The following is a 16722-nucleotide window of genomic DNA, read 5'->3' as shown; positions in this document are numbered from 1 at the left end:
TGAATTATTCGGTTTGAGGTAGTGGGATAGTTCGTCCTTGCTACGGAGGGGAATGGTCCGGAAATGTGTTAAATAAATCGCAATACGAAACTTACTCAAGTGAGAAGAAGCATTGATCTCTTCTCACTTAAGTTAGTTCTGATGTGAGTAACAGGATCATAACAAACGATCCTAAACTTGATCTTGTTGGCCGATGTCACAGTATGAGTACCGGTTAGAGATACTTTCATTCCGATGCAACTATTACTAATCAAAAGCACCACTAATGCGCTATTCCAGTCATTTGTATGAGTGTAACCACTATTTACATCCTGTTACAGTATTAGAAGATATTTGGCACTCCTACCATTACTACTACCTCAGGCATTCTTTCCAATGCATTCGTGTGTCCGGCATCGTCCTGTGCAGATCGTTTATCTTTGTTGTATTCTCGTGTCCCGATTAAAATATGGTACGTGTAGTTCAATAGTTGATCGCAGTTCTGAGCAAGATCCAACCACTAAGTTCTTCTTCCCAAACCAGCGTGAGGTAATTTCGATACAGGTAGGACAGGCCGGATGCCAGATCGGGAATGCTTGCTGGCAACTGTTCACCACCGAGCACGGCGTTCAGCCCGACGGAAAGATGGCCGTTGACATGCCGATCGAGGAAAGCATGGCCGCCTTCTTCCAAGACACTCGCTCCGGCCAGGTGGTGCCGCGGAGCATTTTTATCGATCTGGAAGAGTCCGTGATCGATGACATCGGGAACAGCGCGTACAAGCAGCTCTACCATCCGGAGTACATGATCACAGGCAAGGAGGACGCTGCGAACAATTTTGCCCGTGGACACTATACCGTGGGCAAACAAATAATCGACCGAGTCTCGAACACGATCCGCAAGCTCTCGGAACAATGCAGTGGGCTGCAGGGCTTCCTAATCTTTCACTCGTTCGGTGGTGGAACTGGGTCTGGGTTTACCTCCCTGCTGCTAGATCACATCGCACAGGACTTTGGGAAGAAGTGTAAGCTCCAGTTTGCGGTGTACCCGTCACCGAAGATCTCGACCGCCGTCGTTGAACCGTACAATGCGGTGCTGTGTACGCACGGTACCATGAACACGTCCGACTGTTGCTTCATCATGGACAATGAGGCAACGTATGAAATATGCTCCAAAACGCTGCAGATCGATCGACCGCAGTACACCGACCTGAACGCACTGGTGGCACAGGTCGTCTCGTCGGCCACCGCTTCCTTACGCTTCAAGGGCACCATGAACGTCGATCTGAACGAGTTCCAGACGAATTTGGTGCCGTATCCGCGCGTACACTATCCACTCGTTTCGTACGCTCCGCTCGTATCGGCCTCGAAGGCTTCGCACGAGAGTAGCTCGGTGGCGGAAATTACGAACGCTTGCTTTACGGCGGAAAACACGATGGTAAAGTGTGATCCACGGCACGGCAAGTATATGGCCTGCTGTATGCTGTTCCGGGGCGACATTGTCCCGAAGGACACGAACGAAGCGGTGGCAGCGATAAAGACCAAACGGCACATCAACTTTGTCGACTGGTGTCCTACGGGGTTCAAGATTGGCATCAACCAGCAGGCACCATCGGTGCTGCCGGGCAGTGAGTTGGCCAAACCGAAGCGGGCCGTTTGCATGCTGTCCAACTCTACTGCCATCTCGGAGGCGTGGGCCCGGTTGAACCACAAGTACGATCTGATGTACCAAAAGCGTGCCTTCGTCCATTGGTACGTGGGCGAAGGGATGGAGGAGGGAGAGTTTACCGAGGCGCGGGACGATCTCGCCTGTCTTGAGCGAGATTATGAGGAGGTGGCCGGTGATACGGTCGCATCCGGTGAGGAGTTTGACGATGATGAGTTTTAGCGAGTGTTGCTGAAAGGAGTGAAAGTTGTGTGATATTTTTAATCTTGTTATGTGATTGCTGGTGCAACCAAGTTCGTTTCTGTGTTCTTTTTATTTACAATAAACGTATATTTGACCACCGCAGCGCTCGGTTGGTCTGTTATTTTTAAGACAAACGTGTGCAGGCCTAGTAGATCAATCGTTTTTGATTTTTTAACTAGCTAGTTATTCCAAATATCGGAAAATTTGATCTTGAACGATCTTATTACGGAGAACCTATGAAAATTTTAGTTTAAGTATATTAAGGACTGCTAAAGCTAGACCTCTTGAGGTCTAACTGTATCTGGAATCAAATTGAATCTCTTAACTCAACCAGGTCTCTTAAAATGATACGGTTTTTGGTGGATAGGACTTCTTGGTGAGGCAAGGTTTCTCTGGAAGTTTCATAATCCTTTGAATGTTTATTGAAACAATCAATACATTGCGACCATCCTGAGAAGACTTCTGATGCTGATGAGCTGATGATTGTCTAGATCTCAATATTTCCTTTTTTTTCTCAAGGCATTTTTTCAGATCGTTCCTGCCATCTTTTCAAAAATATTACCCCTGTGTGTAACGCACCTAGATTTGTTGGACTCCACATCAAGGATTGTGCATTATCTTCCACATACACTCACACTTGGTGAAGAGGCGATGAAGGCAATGCTGCCTAACCCACGGTGTCCTGGCGACGCTTCGATGACTAACAGTTACGACTAGCTACGCAGATATGACTATCAATCTGACATAATTATAAGTTACATGTTACAGAGATTCTCGGTGGTCTTATTTCTCTAGCATCTTGACGACCGCTAACAAGAGCAGTAAAAATATCAGATTTGGCCACCAGTCTTTGAAGAATTCCACCAGGAGCTACGATCTTGGATGAGCTACAACATGGCTGCCATTTCTAGGACGTGCAGTCTTTTTGATTGAGATGATTAACTTGGTTACCTGTCCAGAATATTTCCAAATAAAAGCAAAACGTTTGGTGATCTAAAAAAGTGGGAAATTTCTCACCATTCTACCCAAACACAAGACCAAAAACAATTCAAAGTACCAAAAATTTATTTAAAAAAACAAAGGGTTTATTAACAAACAAAGAGAATATTTAAATTATGCTTAAAAACAACACGAAGGACAGTACTGTTTCATCTCTAAGTACAGAGTACCATGGAAAAAGTTCGGATGGCACTGCGTTTTTGCTGCGACTGTCTCCCTTTTCACACATATCACATTCGCTACAGAGAATTGCGCCGCTCCCTGATCTATTATTGACTAGCATCGGTTCAGTTGAGTTCCCGCATTACAACTTCGTCCACAACGTTGCTAAGATGCACGTACTGATGCTGCTGCTGCAGCTGCTGCTCAGGTAACTGTACTGCTGCAACGGGAAGAACGGTTGTTGCTGGTTGTACTGTACTGACCACCTGCAGTGGACACATCCCACGCAGCTGTGTGGACGCATCCGTCAGCTTCACAATCATTGACTGATCGTGCTGCTGATATCCGTAGAAATTATCGACCTTGGAGAAATTGTTCGCAAACATTGCCGGCCGGATGATGGGATGCTGAATGATCTGTATACTACCGCTCACAACATCCATCGGTTCGGAGCCACCAATTAAATCCGTTTCGCCTGCATTGGATTGCTCCACAATAACAACATCCGAGTTGACGCTCTCGCACTGCCTTTGTTGCTGTTGGTCGGAATCACTCTCCTCCACAACGGTCCGATCAGGTTCGATCGTTTTCGATGGCTGCGGCTGATGTTGAACGTCCTGCGGATGTTCATCCACCGTACCATCGGCTTCATGTTTCGTTCGGTGCAGCTGATACTTTGCCTCGCTGATCGACACGAACGGACACTTGGCACATTTGTACAGCAGTGCGGACGCAACCTCCGCATGCATCCGTTCGAGATGCTTCCTGTAGGTCGTACTCTGGATGCTGCTATAATCACAGTAACTACACTTGTACATATGACCACCCTTCGTACTGTGTCGCATCTTGTGCCTCCGGAAGGCATTATGGTCGTTCGTGGTGTACTCGCAATGCTCACACTTGAAGCGCTTTTCGTCCGAATGTTTGGCTGCGTGTGCCTGAAGCAAGTAGCGCGTCCGGAACACCATACCGCACAAGAGACAGCGATGTTTGCTGGTGCTGGGCGTGTCTGTCCCAGTTTGTTCGCCCGTCTCGGTGGGATGCTTTGCGTCCATATGAGCACGCAGTTGTCGTTTGCTGGCGAAGCGTAGTCCACATTTGACACATTTCATCGTTAGTTGATTGGTTGGTTTCGTTGGTTTCTGTTGTACGGGAGACGATTCTACAGGAGGATCAGCCACAATAGGAGTGACTTCTGGAGGTGGTTGTTTGGGCTGCTCATTGACCATTACCGGAACATCCGGTTGGAGCTGCTGGGGCTGCTGAGGCTGTGGCTCTCGATGCCACCGCCGATGGTTTCGCAGCTGTTTATTGTTCTTGAAAGCCTTCCCACAGATCGCACACTTAAAGTTACGCTCCTCCGAATGGATCTTCATGTGCGTATTGTTCAGCCGACAAAGGACGGGCGTTTTAAAGCTACAAAGATGGCACGCGTAAAGCTCCATATCGATTTCATGCTCACGCCACAGATGTGTGTGCAGTGTGTTCCAGTTTCGGAACTCTAGTGAACCACACTCTGGACAGCGAATAGCGTTCGAACTATCTCCCGCAATGTGACACTTGCGGTGATACTCGAGCCGATCCTGCTGCCGAAACCGTACCCCACAATCGATCAGGTCACATTTGTAGCCTTCCTCTTCGGCCGTCAGGTTGGTGTAGAGTTTCTTTAGCTTCGTTATGCCCGTCTGTTTGGCACCTTTCGGACGACCGCGCGTACGAGGACGATCCGAGGATTCGCGGGTTGTGAGGCTGGGAGCGTTTGACGTTAGTAGCGATTCCTCTTCGCAAGGTGCTGTGTCATTCGAAACGATCACGTGCTGCTCCGGCGATGAATGATCTATGATGGAGGTTGTGAAAATTTCGCTCTCACCAGTCGATTGAAATTCTCCAGGAGTAGGATCGAGGTTAATTACTTGTTGGGTAGCTAAAAATGAATCTTCTTCTCTCCGTTGACAAATGGGTTCTGTTTGAACGGGAATTTCGGACCCGTCTAGTGGTTCTTGCAGTATATCGTGCACAAGAGACGATTCCCCCGTCCCACCAATCGATGGCCACTCGTGATTGGGTGTTATCTTTCGATTTGCATCCGGATCTTCCTGCAGCAGAATAATGTCGTTCGTATAGCCGGTAGGAATTGGCTCACAGTGAGCGTTAGTCGTTTCCGCGTTGCTTTCATTGCCAGCCGGAGATACGCCCGTACCATCCACAGCAACCAATCCTCCACCGGGATCATCACGATCGTTGAAACCTTCCGTAAAATCGCACACTTCTCCACCGAGCTCTCCGTAGCCAAGATCTGACTCGTGATACCCATCGAGCGCATCGTCATGCGACGGATGGCTTTGGCAATCGAGTTCAATCATTTCAGTACCACCGCTTCCACCGAATGCTTTATCAATCAGCTGTCCATTAAGCTCGCAACGGGGTTGCACCAAAGTTCCGGTCGTGATGTTACTACCCTGCGGCAAACCGGCAGCTGGTAGCATATTTTGCAACTGCAGCTCATCGTACGTCATTAGATTGACCTCGTCAACAGATTTAAGGTGTATCGTCGGTTGCTTTAGTACGCTTATGTTTTTGATGAATATTTTACTCTTTCTTTGGGGCGGTTGTTGCGGTTGCTCTACGTCACAGGACGAATTGGTGACCGTCTGGGGTATGGCCAGATGATGCGTATCGTACTCCGTCGTCGTCGTCGTCGTTGTTGTTTCCGCCGTGGTCGTCGTTCCCATCAATGCATTCGATACGGTTGTGTTGGTGCTATCGGTCGTTAGGTAGGAAACGCTCGGATCATCTCCAGCAGTGGAGAATAGCATCAGCAAGTTCTGTGATCCTTGATCAACTGTTAATGGTAGCGTTCGGTTCGCAGTTTCCAACGTCGGTCCTATTGTGTAGCTGATTTCGGTACCATTTAGCAATGGCTGATCACACGCTGTTGAGCCCAACTGGGATAGGCTAGCATTCGCAGTGGATAGCGATGGTTCCGACGCAACCGGCTGTTCCATCGATGCTGGTGGTGTTGATGTACAGATAATGCTCTCGCAGCTACTCGCTCTACTTGTGGCCGATTCGTTAAACGACGAGGAGAGAGTTCCGGCGTTCGAATTCGGCACCGGCTCGTTAAGCGTCGATATGAGTGGGTTTCGAAGTATGTCCACATTTTTAATATAAATGCGACTTCCACGCGACTGTGTCGTCCCGGGTGGTGCCGACTGTTCCATACTGTAACCATTGCCAATTGGATCCATCATGGACGGTGTTGAATCCATGCTCATGTAAGATGGCGCATTGTATTTGCTCCCGTTCGTTAGAATGTTTTCCTCCGATGGGACAAAATTCACATTTTGAAGCAGTGAAACATTACGGATAAATATTTTGTTCCCATTTACGGTAGCGCCAGACGGTTGTTGAAGTTGCTGCGCCGTATGAGGCATATCGAGTGTTTGATCATGCTGCAACAGGTCTTCCCCAAGCGCGGCAAGCTGATGTGCGTCCTGCAGCGTACCGCGGGCAACCGCGGAAGGTTCCTGATCGGTCGAAAGCAATTGCTGACCCTGGGAAACGTTTTCTTGTCGTGTTTCCTGTGCAATAACGTCCGGCTTTTTGAGCAATTGTACGTTCTTTATGTAGATACGGCTCTTGTTGTGTGATGCCGCAGGTGCTACGGATGTGGCCGTTTCATTCCTTTGCGTTGAAACAGTGGTCGAATTTGTTGCAGCACGACTACACAGCGCTTCCACCTCGCTCGGAACCATTTCGTGATCCTCCGAAAGGTGTAGCTCTAGTACGGTTTTCTTGTAGAATTTGTTCTCACACACGGGACAGTGTAGTTTGTCCGTCGTCGGTGTCGTCACGCCAGCCGAATGTCTATCCCTTCTGTGCTCGCCAAGACGTGACTCGGAAAGGGTCGCAAAGGGACAACATTCACACAGCAGTATCGGTGTTTCCGGTTGCACACCAACGTCCACCAATGTGTCGTTGAGATAGCTATCGATCACATCCGGCAGCCGGTCGGAGCTGTTTAGGCTGGCGAGCTTTACCCGCGTATCGGCCACTTCACTCTTGATCGGTTCCGACCGTTCTTCGCTCTTTATTTCATTCGATGTGCTGTGATGGGAACGTAAGCGATTCTCCTGCTGGTACTGCTGGTTGATTTGGGTTGGAATCTTTACGAAAATGCTCGGCAGAATGACATCATTTGGGCCACTGGTGTGTCCACCACCACCCCCACCACCGGCGGATTGTTGTGAGATCGATGAAAAGTAGGGCGACGACGGTGCAAAATTGAGCGGATTCGGTGAGCCGGGTGAATCGTGCAGGGGTGAATGGAGATGATTCGAGGAAAGCTAGAAACGGAACGGAAAGCTTGTTATCGTTTGGCGTTTATCATGTGGTGCGCGAATGTTGCACTACTTACCATCGAATCGAATCCCAAGCTTTCACTGCATTGGTTTTGAAAAATATCCATTGTTCCTGTAAGGGCACACGATTATGCTGAACACTGATTGCTTTTTTTGCTCCTGAAAGATGCACACGCAACAGGACAGGATCCGCTGTGCACGGTACAACGCTGCGGCGATTACAAGTGTGTTTCTACATTCCACACCTTTAAAACCGTACACAATCGCAACATTTATAGCGGGATAATTCACTTCCACTATCTGGTCGGTGTTGCTCTTTGTCAATCAGGAAACAATTAATGTTTTAATCAATAAATGCTGCCACAAAACACGGTCCTGCGCTCACACATAAACAATCCACTTTTCTGTATTTTTTCTTCCACCCAAAACAAACTTCAAATGACAGTTGGCGTTCTTTTTTTTTCGTTTGTTTTCATCCCACAGAAAATGACGAAGGGCACATCAACGACGCTTGTGTGTGTGTGTACAGCACATGCAACAGGTTTCAATTTGAGTTGAAATTTGCCGTATTTAGTTTATTATCTTAATTTTGATGAGTTTGTGGAAGCGATTGAAAAAATTGGGAAAGATGTATTTTGCCCACTTTTGCAATATGTACGCGTCGATAGGCCCTTTGACGTATACAAACAGCTGTGTAATTGAATGTGTGTGTTTGTATGTGGGTAGGGATAGTTCCCTTAACCCTTGTGACTGTAACTACCTACGAAGAAAGGTAAGAATTTAATTGGGGAGGTTTTATGAAGGGTTTCAAAATCCATCCCGACCGTTCTCCCGCATTGATGGCTACGTGGTCTAATGAAAAAGACCAACTACGTGGTCGAATAAGCCATTTGATGGTCTAAGTGACCTAATAGGTCGTTAAGCCAAAAAGGAGAGGGCTTAGAGAGCGAGAACCGGTGGCCGTGACGGTAGCGGACCGTTTTCCCGTTCGTTGGAAATGACTATTCAGCTGCTAATTTAATCAAGTCAATGAAGCCCAAAATGGTAGGCCTTTTGAGACTAAAATGCCCCACACGCTTAAATGCTTACAAGAGCAGGCAATTAATAACAAAACTATTAGAAGAACAGCAACAATTGATACAAAATAACCGGCATATTTTGGTAAAAAACGCTCCATTTGATGTCAGCTCAAAAGTACCCAAAACGAAATGGTGAAATTTTGAAGAAAGAAAAAAATCATTTTCGTCTGAATGAACATTTCGAACAAAATAAAATAACAAACGATTCTTTTCTCAACATTCCTTTCCCATTCGAAGGATAAAACACTCGCACACTTCATTTCATCATAAGACACTCTGTCTATATCATCTCTCTCTCTCTGTTCTCATGTCGAATTTGCTTAACCTCGAATACATTTGCTCAACATTCTTTAACTGCATTCTGCGTATCGCTATATATTATTGGGGTTGCTTCGGGTAGTAGTAATAATAGTAAGTTGTAATAGTACTTGTTTCGCTCTACCAAACGCACACAATTATATCATAAATTTTGAAAGTTTTGTTTGTTTTTCACTCATTTTGAACATTGACTTTTTCATGTGTTTCGACATTGTTTTATTGCTCCAAGCATGCCAAATATCCCTGTCATTTTGTATGCCCTGTGTGTGTGTGTTGCGTGCATGCTGCTTCAACAAACACAAGAGGATTGTAATAGTAAGGTCATAGATTATAATAATGCCGTTTGCCTACCCGCAAAACAATGCAACAGTTACAGCAAAGCTTTTTTAAAAAATTTCTTCGTGTCTAACGTCTAACATCTCTGCCTTTATAAATCTGCTCGGAACCGGAAGGAGTTTGATTTGTCTGCTTTTGCGTTTCCACACATCGAGTGATTGGTGTATGCATTTTTTGTTTGTTTTTAAAAATCGTTACTCCCGATTTAATTTGCTGATACATTTGGTCGGGATTGTTGTGCGTGTTACTGGAAACCGGTAGCCAGTTAATGCTGCTTATATTCTATTGTGTGTGTGTGTGTGTGTGTGTGTGGGCTCGTTATGTTGTGTACCAAAGGGCATTGCTTGATCGAGGAGTGCTTTTTTTCAACATCTGTTAAAGTTTTACATACGCTTTTTTGTAAAGCACAATTGCTCAAATATAAGTGCACGGAACTTCTACTATGCTCCTATTCTTTTTTTACAAAAATCGGGCTAAAGGCTGTAGCAGTGCGTGCGTACTGTATAAAATACTTTACGAATGAATAGTCTTGAATCGGTCGGATTGGTTGCATGTTTTGAAAGTATCGGTTTGTTGGTGTACGATTGCATTATGTTTGAAAATGATCCCAAAAAGAAAGGATAAAACTTAAAAGGAGATTGAAAATGCACAAACCGGGTACACTACACTCTACCTTTGCTGCTTCGACCCTTTGTCGACTTCTTTTTGCTGCTAGAATTATTATTGTGTTCGGATCGTTCGGCTGTTTGCTTCTTACATCCTAACGTCGCAACAACGGTATACTGTTTAAATCACAAAACGTTTTTTTTATGCGCATTGTTTCGCTCTTCTATTTCTCCTCAAGGGTGTTTCTAAACACAAGAGTTCAGGATAAAGAATAAGAAAAAAATTGTCAAAATTGTGATCCAAAACTTAAAGGATCCATTTTAAGCGCGGATGATGTACCACCGCACAATGTACAGCCTGCGCCATGGTCGTGGTAATAGCGAACGATTCTAACGATACATTATCATCCAAGGACTACGACACTCTTCAGCGAGTGTGTGGGTGTGTCCACGGCGTGAAAGAAAAATATGGTAATATACGAAATTGAAATAAATTAATACCGATTACGGAAAAACGAGCGTGGTGGTGTTTGTGTGGTGATGATACGTAGTGATACGTTCTAATGCTCCTGTTCCTGATGTCCATTAGACGGCGATACGGTAGCCGTACTGATGCTTGTCGTTTCCGTCGCTAGCGGTGCTTTTCGCTCGTTATCTGCCGGCGTATCAAGTGCCGTTTCCTCTGGCGATGCTATGCTCGGAACGGATTTCGGCGGTGGTGCAGCAGTCGGTTTTTTAGCTTCCAGCGTGCCTGTGGGTGAGCTAGGGACTGATGCTGCGGCCTGTTCCTTCGCTACCTGCTGCAGATACGCGGCACAGATACATTCGCACACGAAACGGTATTGACTCTGTAGTGGGAGGAGATAAAAAAGATCATAATTTCGATAACAAGTGTGGAATAATTGGATTTTTTGGTGTGTTTATGTTTTTTTTTACTTAATTTTTCTGTATAAATTCTGTCTAATTTCTGTTTGAAAAGTCTTCATAGGTGTGCAATAATTTCCAAATGACCCTACTCTTCTTGATAGACGATTTCCGTTTCTTTTTCTACTCACCACATTCTGTACCATGCAGGGCCGTTGGTCGCGCATTGCCTGTACAATATCCAGCGGATAGATTGGTTCTCGTACCTCCATCAATGCTAGTGCCGTATCCATTAGTATCAACACTCCGGTGCGTCCAATGCCCGCCGAACAGTGTACGATGATCGGAGGATTTGATGCACTAATGTATCTAGAAAAGAAAAGAATCGTTAAATATTTCTCAGTAAATTTAAAAACCTCCCCCAGTGTCCACGCAACTCACTGATGCACCGACGTTGAGGACGGCATATCGTTCGGGCTATCGTCACTGTCCGTGTGTACGATCCGTCGCTCGGAATTGTCCAAACCTCCGTTCTCGTCGACGCTGCGCAATTTCACATTCTTAAGGCTTGCCTCGATCTCTAACGGGAGCGTTGTTTCCCGGGCTGACCGTACCCGTTCCGTAAACTGTAGGAACAGATTCGGATCCGCCGGTACGTCGTGATCCGGCCAAGCGAGATACTGCATGTGCTGGATGGTGCGTGTCTCGTTCGTGCGTTCATCCGTCATGACGAGATCGCGAAACACGAAGCTACCGGTTTCGTCCGGCTTCTCCGTAAGGCAACTGATCGAAAAGCCGGCCGATGGTACGAGTGGATCGTCATCGGCCGATGGCCAATACTGATGGCACTTGGTGCTGCCGCTTTCCTTCACCGTCGTCAGCATCACTACCAAATGGCTGCTTTCTTGCTGTACCATGCGCCAGAAATCGTTCACCGTGGACGGGAGCGGACCCTGGGTAGCGATGTAACGGTTCGTTTTGCGGGCGGGAGGTATTTCCATGTTAACGTAGTTGGCGTTAATGTAATCGCCACTTTCCGCGTGCTGCAGTACGACGCGTGTACAGTCATCTAATGCAGGATGAGTGAAAAATTAGCAAAAATTAATTATTTTACCTTTAAAGTCAAAATTACATTACTTACACGGTGATATGTCCCGGTAACGATTCTTGCCGATGTTTTCGTTTTTGCGTGCCTCTGTTATAGCCAGCTCCGGATTCTTCCGGTACAGCTGCTCGTACTGTGCCAACAGTGCGCCGGATGCAAGCCCATCGCGAAGCAAAAGCAACGATTGGGTAAACAGTTGATCACCGTTTAGCAATCCTCCGGCCCGCACAATATCGTTCTCCTCCGGCACGTACTGGTAGAGCGGTTCTTCCTCGGTGTAATCGACTAAGGCATTCGGTTTCAGTGTTAGCAGCAGCGCACCGCCCTGATACTCCCGCGAGGCACGTATTAAACTAACCACCTGCTCGTATGCCAGCGTACTAACGTCCCGGCCGTTTATCCGCACAACCTGATCACCCTCACAGACGCGTGGTGTACTTTTGTCGGCCGGAGTGTGTGGTGCAACGCGCGAAACCAGTATGGGGAGACCGTGATCGATACCACCCTTTACGTTGAAACCGAACCGACCTTGCTCATCGGCTACGAGATGGATCGTAACCAGTCCGTTGCTTTCGTCATCGGCGGCGATTCCGTTGGCTGGACTGCTTCCGTTAAGGCCCGCATATGCGGGAGGTGAATCGTACATGGGCATTGATGTCCTGGCACAGTGTTCGATGAAAGTAGGCCTGTGAAGAGAGTTGTAATAAAAGATAGGACAATCAAGCGATTTGTATACAAATCTAAATGCTTGATTTTCCTTCGCAACTAATACTTACTCATCCGTCTGCTGCTCCCACGCTTTACGCGGCATCGACGATGGCGTCTTGGACGTCACCTTATCGTACGTACGCGTTGCTTTTGTAATTGATAGCAACGTAAGCTGATTTTTGTTCCCACCGGAAGCACTAATGTTTGCCCCGCCGTTGCTTGCCTCATTGCACGATGCACCGCTACCGTCACCACCAGTACCACCAGCACTTGCCCCATTACCGTTCAGCTGGGGGGATTGTGGTTGTGAAATGGTGGCCAATAGTCGGCGACTAGGCGAACGGATGAAAATTTTCGCCACCTTACCACGCTGCCGACTTTCCGTGATGGCTTGCAGTTCGGTACGGCCAGAATAGTGGAATCTGTGGAACAAAAAACAAAACAAAAATCAGAAAAAGATCGATGATCGAGAAAGATTGAATTACGACTCTGCCAACACTAGTTAGATACGTACTTGGAGCGTAGTGTAAGTGGTAGGAAGGAACGTGGCGAACGGTGTGGTTTCTTGAGCCGGAAGAACGAATGATGCTCTACGCAAGCCTTCCACAGCAGCTTGGCATTCCGGTGCGATCCCATACTGAACCCGAGCAGTGTGTCGTAGTGTTCGGACTGGAATGGTAAGAAATGTGGCAATCGTTCTTTAAATCGTATCAAAATCACACTTCTGATCGAATTGCATACCGGTTCGCGGGCTAGTTGGATGAAGAAATCTTTCCGCTTGAACGACACCTTCACCACCTTTGACCAGGAGAAGGTGTTGATGCGTGTACCATTCTGATACACCAACAGGCCGAGGGATGACACGCCGAGCGCTAGCTCCTTACCGGATGAATCCTGCAACAGAGGACGGGTTGGGAGGGGGGTAGAGTGGTGCCCGAATGGAGCAAATCGCTTCGACTGGTTTACCGTCGCTCGGTGAAAATCGATCCCGTACAGCTCGAGCCGTTTGGCATGTTCGAGATAGTTGTACTCGGCATCAGCCGGCAGCTGGCCACGGTGTAGTTTGTGTAGCTCCGAAATGCGATGCTCTGCTTCCTCTGTTTGTTCCGGGAGAAGTTGTAGCTCGCTCAGATAGCCGGCCGTATGCTCCAACGGATTGTAATCGCCAAGTTCAGCTGGGTTGGCAAGAAAACGGGACAATTTTCAGATGAATGAAGCTTGTTTAGTATGAATCCGAAAAATTACATTATTTCGACCGTTCTCACCTTGCACGGTAAAGCTGGCTAGAAGACAGGCAGTGTTCAGTGTGACGGGCAACCGGCCCTGATAGACATCGCGCCGAATCTGCAGATAGAACTGGTAGCGCGTGTACTCCTCGTGCAGCCGACTCGGATCGGTGACGTAGAACTTGACGCGAAACAACAACAATGGCACGTGTGGACCACCGTCCGCATGCTGCCGCACCACCGCAGTACTGGCCCGCGCATCGTTTAACTGCTTGCGGAAAGGTTTGTTCGGATCCAACCACCGTACCGGTTGCCGTCCGGATGGGAAAGGAATCGCTGACGAGGCTGGCGGGATCGCACTACCGTTCGGTCCTCCGCCAGCGCTCGACCCACTGCTGCACGATCCACCACCGGCGGATGGATCGCTTTTGCTGTTGTTGTTGCTGCTACCTCCACCACCACCATTGGCGAGTGCGTGTGCATCTTCCGCGGTGGGAAACTGTAGCCCGAAGTAGTCCCGCTCGGACAGCTCCACGTGCTGGAAGACCTGCTCGAGCAGTTCGGCGCCCTTGGCGCGCTTGTCCAGATGGAACGTGTGCGTACTTTCATCGAGGAAAAGTACGGTCACCGGTTTCGTTTGCGTTTTCCTGTCGCGAGCCAGCTCGGCGCCCCTTACTTTGTACGTGCCACTGAAACCACCGAACCGGACGCGCTCAAGCATCGCTGGCAAGCATCGTCGCTGCTGTCATCAGGGGGCACCTGGGCGTTGCGCGTGTATGCGTGTGTCGCCGGCCAAGTGCCGAAGGGATGGCCGATAAGAGACGTGAGGAGGGCTTTTCGTGCGGAGAAGCGTCAAAGCTTTCGTTGTGTTGTCGTGTCGATTGCGTCGCTGCTGTCTGCCGAGGTAAAAATAAAAGAAACAAAAACAAAAGTTAGGCAAAAAAAAAACAAACCAAAAAGCAACAAATCGTTGCACTAAATTGTAGCATGATGTCACATTAGCAAAGACAAGTTTACGGATGCTACTCAGACTGCAAGCTACCATCGAGCGGTAAGTGTCCACCCGATAAGATAACAATGCATTCGGCAAAGGAAAGGAGATCGATACGATTGCGTGAAAGAAAGTGATGATGATCGGGAGGTTCTGGTGCACATTTGCTGTTTTAGGGGTGCCATTTTTAGCCACGGTTTCTATTCCCAACGTTTGTCCGTACACAAGTAAATATATTTTCAAATGTAGAGTTACCGATTTTTCCGAGAAAACTAATCAATCAAGAAACAATGCTCATGCCGAGTCACCTTCTGATCGATAACATCTACTAGAATAAATGAGAATTTCTAGCGACATTTGGCAGGCAAGCAGCAGCGATGCGATAGCAATTCACGGTCTATAAGTTAATTGATAGACGGAGAAGCAGAAACTACAAGTAGCTGGGCATTATGTGCTTATAGGGCAAGTGAAAATGACTATCACAACAAGATATCCCAAGGCTTACAGATCATCTTTGTTAGCCTGAAAAGACATTAGTTTTTACAAGTTACAGCTTTTGGTTATCAAGTGTTTGTTCCATTATACTTCTAACTATTACTTTGATCAGTAAAGGGTCATTTTCATGGTCAAATTATTAACAGGGTTTTACCCTATTCATTTTGACGTTGCTATTGTGTATATACGGCTTTACCCTTGCCGTAATAATTAATTTTAAAATAGGAATAAATAAATAAACTTTACACTAATTTGATACAAATTAAACCCTGGATTGTGACAATGTTTATGTAATGTTTCCAATGGATAAACAGCTAGCTTCCTCTGTCCCCATAAGCTATCCCATAGCCCATAGCTATAGCCCGAATGATTCCTTCAATGGCCGATGGTGCAGTACCAAATAAATATTCACTAGAACTTCCATGCATATTATCGCTTAGATTCATACACGAATATCATTAATTGACCAAGTAAAAATAGATAAGTAACAAATGTCCAAGTCCGTGTTAAGATGCGATAGAAATTGCACACCATTAGATAAGAAACTAATAAGATCAGCATTCGCCCTGCATATTTCGTTTCGTTTGAAATATGTTTAAAAGATAACAGATCTCGAGCATCGTTTGGACGGATTGGAAAGCCCTGCAGCTAACCCTAGCATAAAACGAATCTTCAAAATCTCTTTACATTTCAAATCATCTTTTCTTTTCAAACAAGAAAAATAATTTCTTGGTTTGCCTGAAGGTTTCTTTACAAAGCACCAACAGAAGTGATCCTTACCATGATGATCGAATGTGGCCGTGCATATTGAGCACACGAATGAAATAATTAAGGTCAATTACTATCACAAACTAATTTCTGCCGCATGGGTCAGCCGATCGCGTATGGAAAGAGAAGGGTAGTTGGTTGTAAAAACGTGACACCGTACGAATGAAATGAAACATAAAATGATTACTGTTACTTCTTAACGAAAAAAAAAAGAAAACTCCCCAAAAATCATCCACTTCATTCATGAAAACCTGATAAAATGCTTTCCAAGAAAACATTTCTCGATTCCATTTCGTAACAATTGTAAATAAAATTGAATCGCTCCATGCGATACATTCATTCTTAAGCGATTTCTCATGCCGATCACGTACAAAATATTCGCTCGAGTGTTGTTCATCACGCAAAAGCTTGTTCCGAAGAACTTACCAACGTGCATCGTTGTTTGAGCATGATTTAGAAGTCCTCAGCGATTTGGACGTTATTCCCCAGCTGAATGTACAGTTTATTTCAATTTAACGTAAACAATCACTTAGAGGAATCGAAGATCTGCGAGGAAGACAGTTTAACCCAGTAGAAAATATTTTATTGAATTCCTGGGAGTGAGCAGTTTGTTTGCTTAATCGTTTTTGGATATTTACTTCTTCCTGACTAAACTGCTGGGCCCATCTAATGACCACATTTAACCTGTTGTTGGGTATGTGAGGTTCATCTACAATGCTTCCGATAACATAAAGAAAACTATATTTTATTTCTTTCCTTTTAGAAAAAAGCTTAAGCTAAAGCCATCGTATCATAGTGCAAGGTAGGTAAATATAGCA

At 46.3% G+C, this 16722-nt stretch overlaps 3 protein-coding genes across 4 annotated transcripts; 1 reads left to right on the top strand and 2 right to left on the bottom strand.

The window, feature by feature from the left end:
• The first annotated feature begins 364 nt into the window (after positions 1–364).
• Positions 365–1870, top strand: LOC126562254 (tubulin alpha-8 chain-like). Its single transcript, XM_050218708.1, has 2 exons — positions 365–451; positions 523–1870. Exons 1-2 carry the CDS (start codon positions 449–451, stop codon positions 1864–1866), a joined length of 1347 nt encoding a protein of 448 aa, XP_050074665.1. The 5' UTR covers positions 365–448; the 3' UTR covers positions 1867–1870.
• Positions 1871–3173: 1303 nt separating this feature from the next.
• On the bottom strand, positions 3174–7518 carry LOC126561369 (uncharacterized). Its single transcript, XM_050217479.1, has 2 exons — positions 7466–7518; positions 3174–7394 (listed from the first exon to the last, which is right to left on the bottom strand). The coding sequence occupies exons 1-2, from the start codon at positions 7514–7516 to the stop codon at positions 3174–3176; spliced, it is 4272 nt and encodes a 1423-aa protein (XP_050073436.1). The 5' UTR covers positions 7517–7518.
• A 2767-nt stretch (positions 7519–10285) lies between these two features.
• LOC126561479 (tyrosine-protein phosphatase non-receptor type 4) lies at positions 10286–14371 on the bottom strand. Of its 2 annotated transcripts, XM_050217651.1 has the most exons (9): positions 13690–14371; positions 13391–13599; positions 13166–13318; positions 12939–13093; positions 12493–12846; positions 11753–12402; positions 11053–11680; positions 10803–10980; positions 10286–10595 (listed from the first exon to the last, which is right to left on the bottom strand). In XM_050217651.1, exons 1-9 carry the CDS (start codon positions 14369–14371, stop codon positions 10308–10310), a joined length of 3297 nt encoding a protein of 1098 aa, XP_050073608.1. In that variant the 3' UTR covers positions 10286–10307. The 2 variants fall into 2 exon arrangements, with proteins under 2 accessions (XP_050073608.1, XP_050073607.1); XM_050217650.1 differs by having other exon boundaries at positions 13166–13599.
• Between the last annotated feature and the right edge of the window lie 2351 nt (positions 14372–16722).

Source organism: Anopheles maculipalpis, chromosome 3RL (genome assembly GCF_943734695.1).
Source record: "Anopheles maculipalpis chromosome 3RL, idAnoMacuDA_375_x, whole genome shotgun sequence".
Taxonomy (NCBI): domain Eukaryota; kingdom Metazoa; phylum Arthropoda; class Insecta; order Diptera; family Culicidae; genus Anopheles; species Anopheles maculipalpis.
Note: the sequence above shows the minus strand (reverse complement) of the source record. Positions and strands in the feature narration are given on the sequence as shown.

Coding starts and splice junctions, on each gene's coding strand:
- LOC126561369 (XM_050217479.1), bottom strand. CDS start 7,516: ATGGATATTTTTCAAAACCAATGCAGTGAAAGCTTGGGATTCGATTCG. Junction 7,395..7,465: donor GCTTGGGATTCGATTCGATG/GTAAGTAGTGCA, acceptor TTCCGTTTCTAG/CTTTCCTCGAATCATCTCCA.
- LOC126561479 (XM_050217650.1), bottom strand. CDS start 14,371: ATGCTTGAGCGCGTCCGGTTCGGTGGTTTCAGTGGCACGTACAAAGTA. Junction 13,600..13,689: donor AGCCAGCTTTACCGTGCAAG/GTGAGAACGGTC, acceptor TTGCCAACCCAG/CTGAACTTGGCGATTACAAT. Junction 13,094..13,165: donor TCCAACTAGCCCGCGAACCG/GTATGCAATTCG, acceptor TTACCATTCCAG/TCCGAACACTACGACACACT.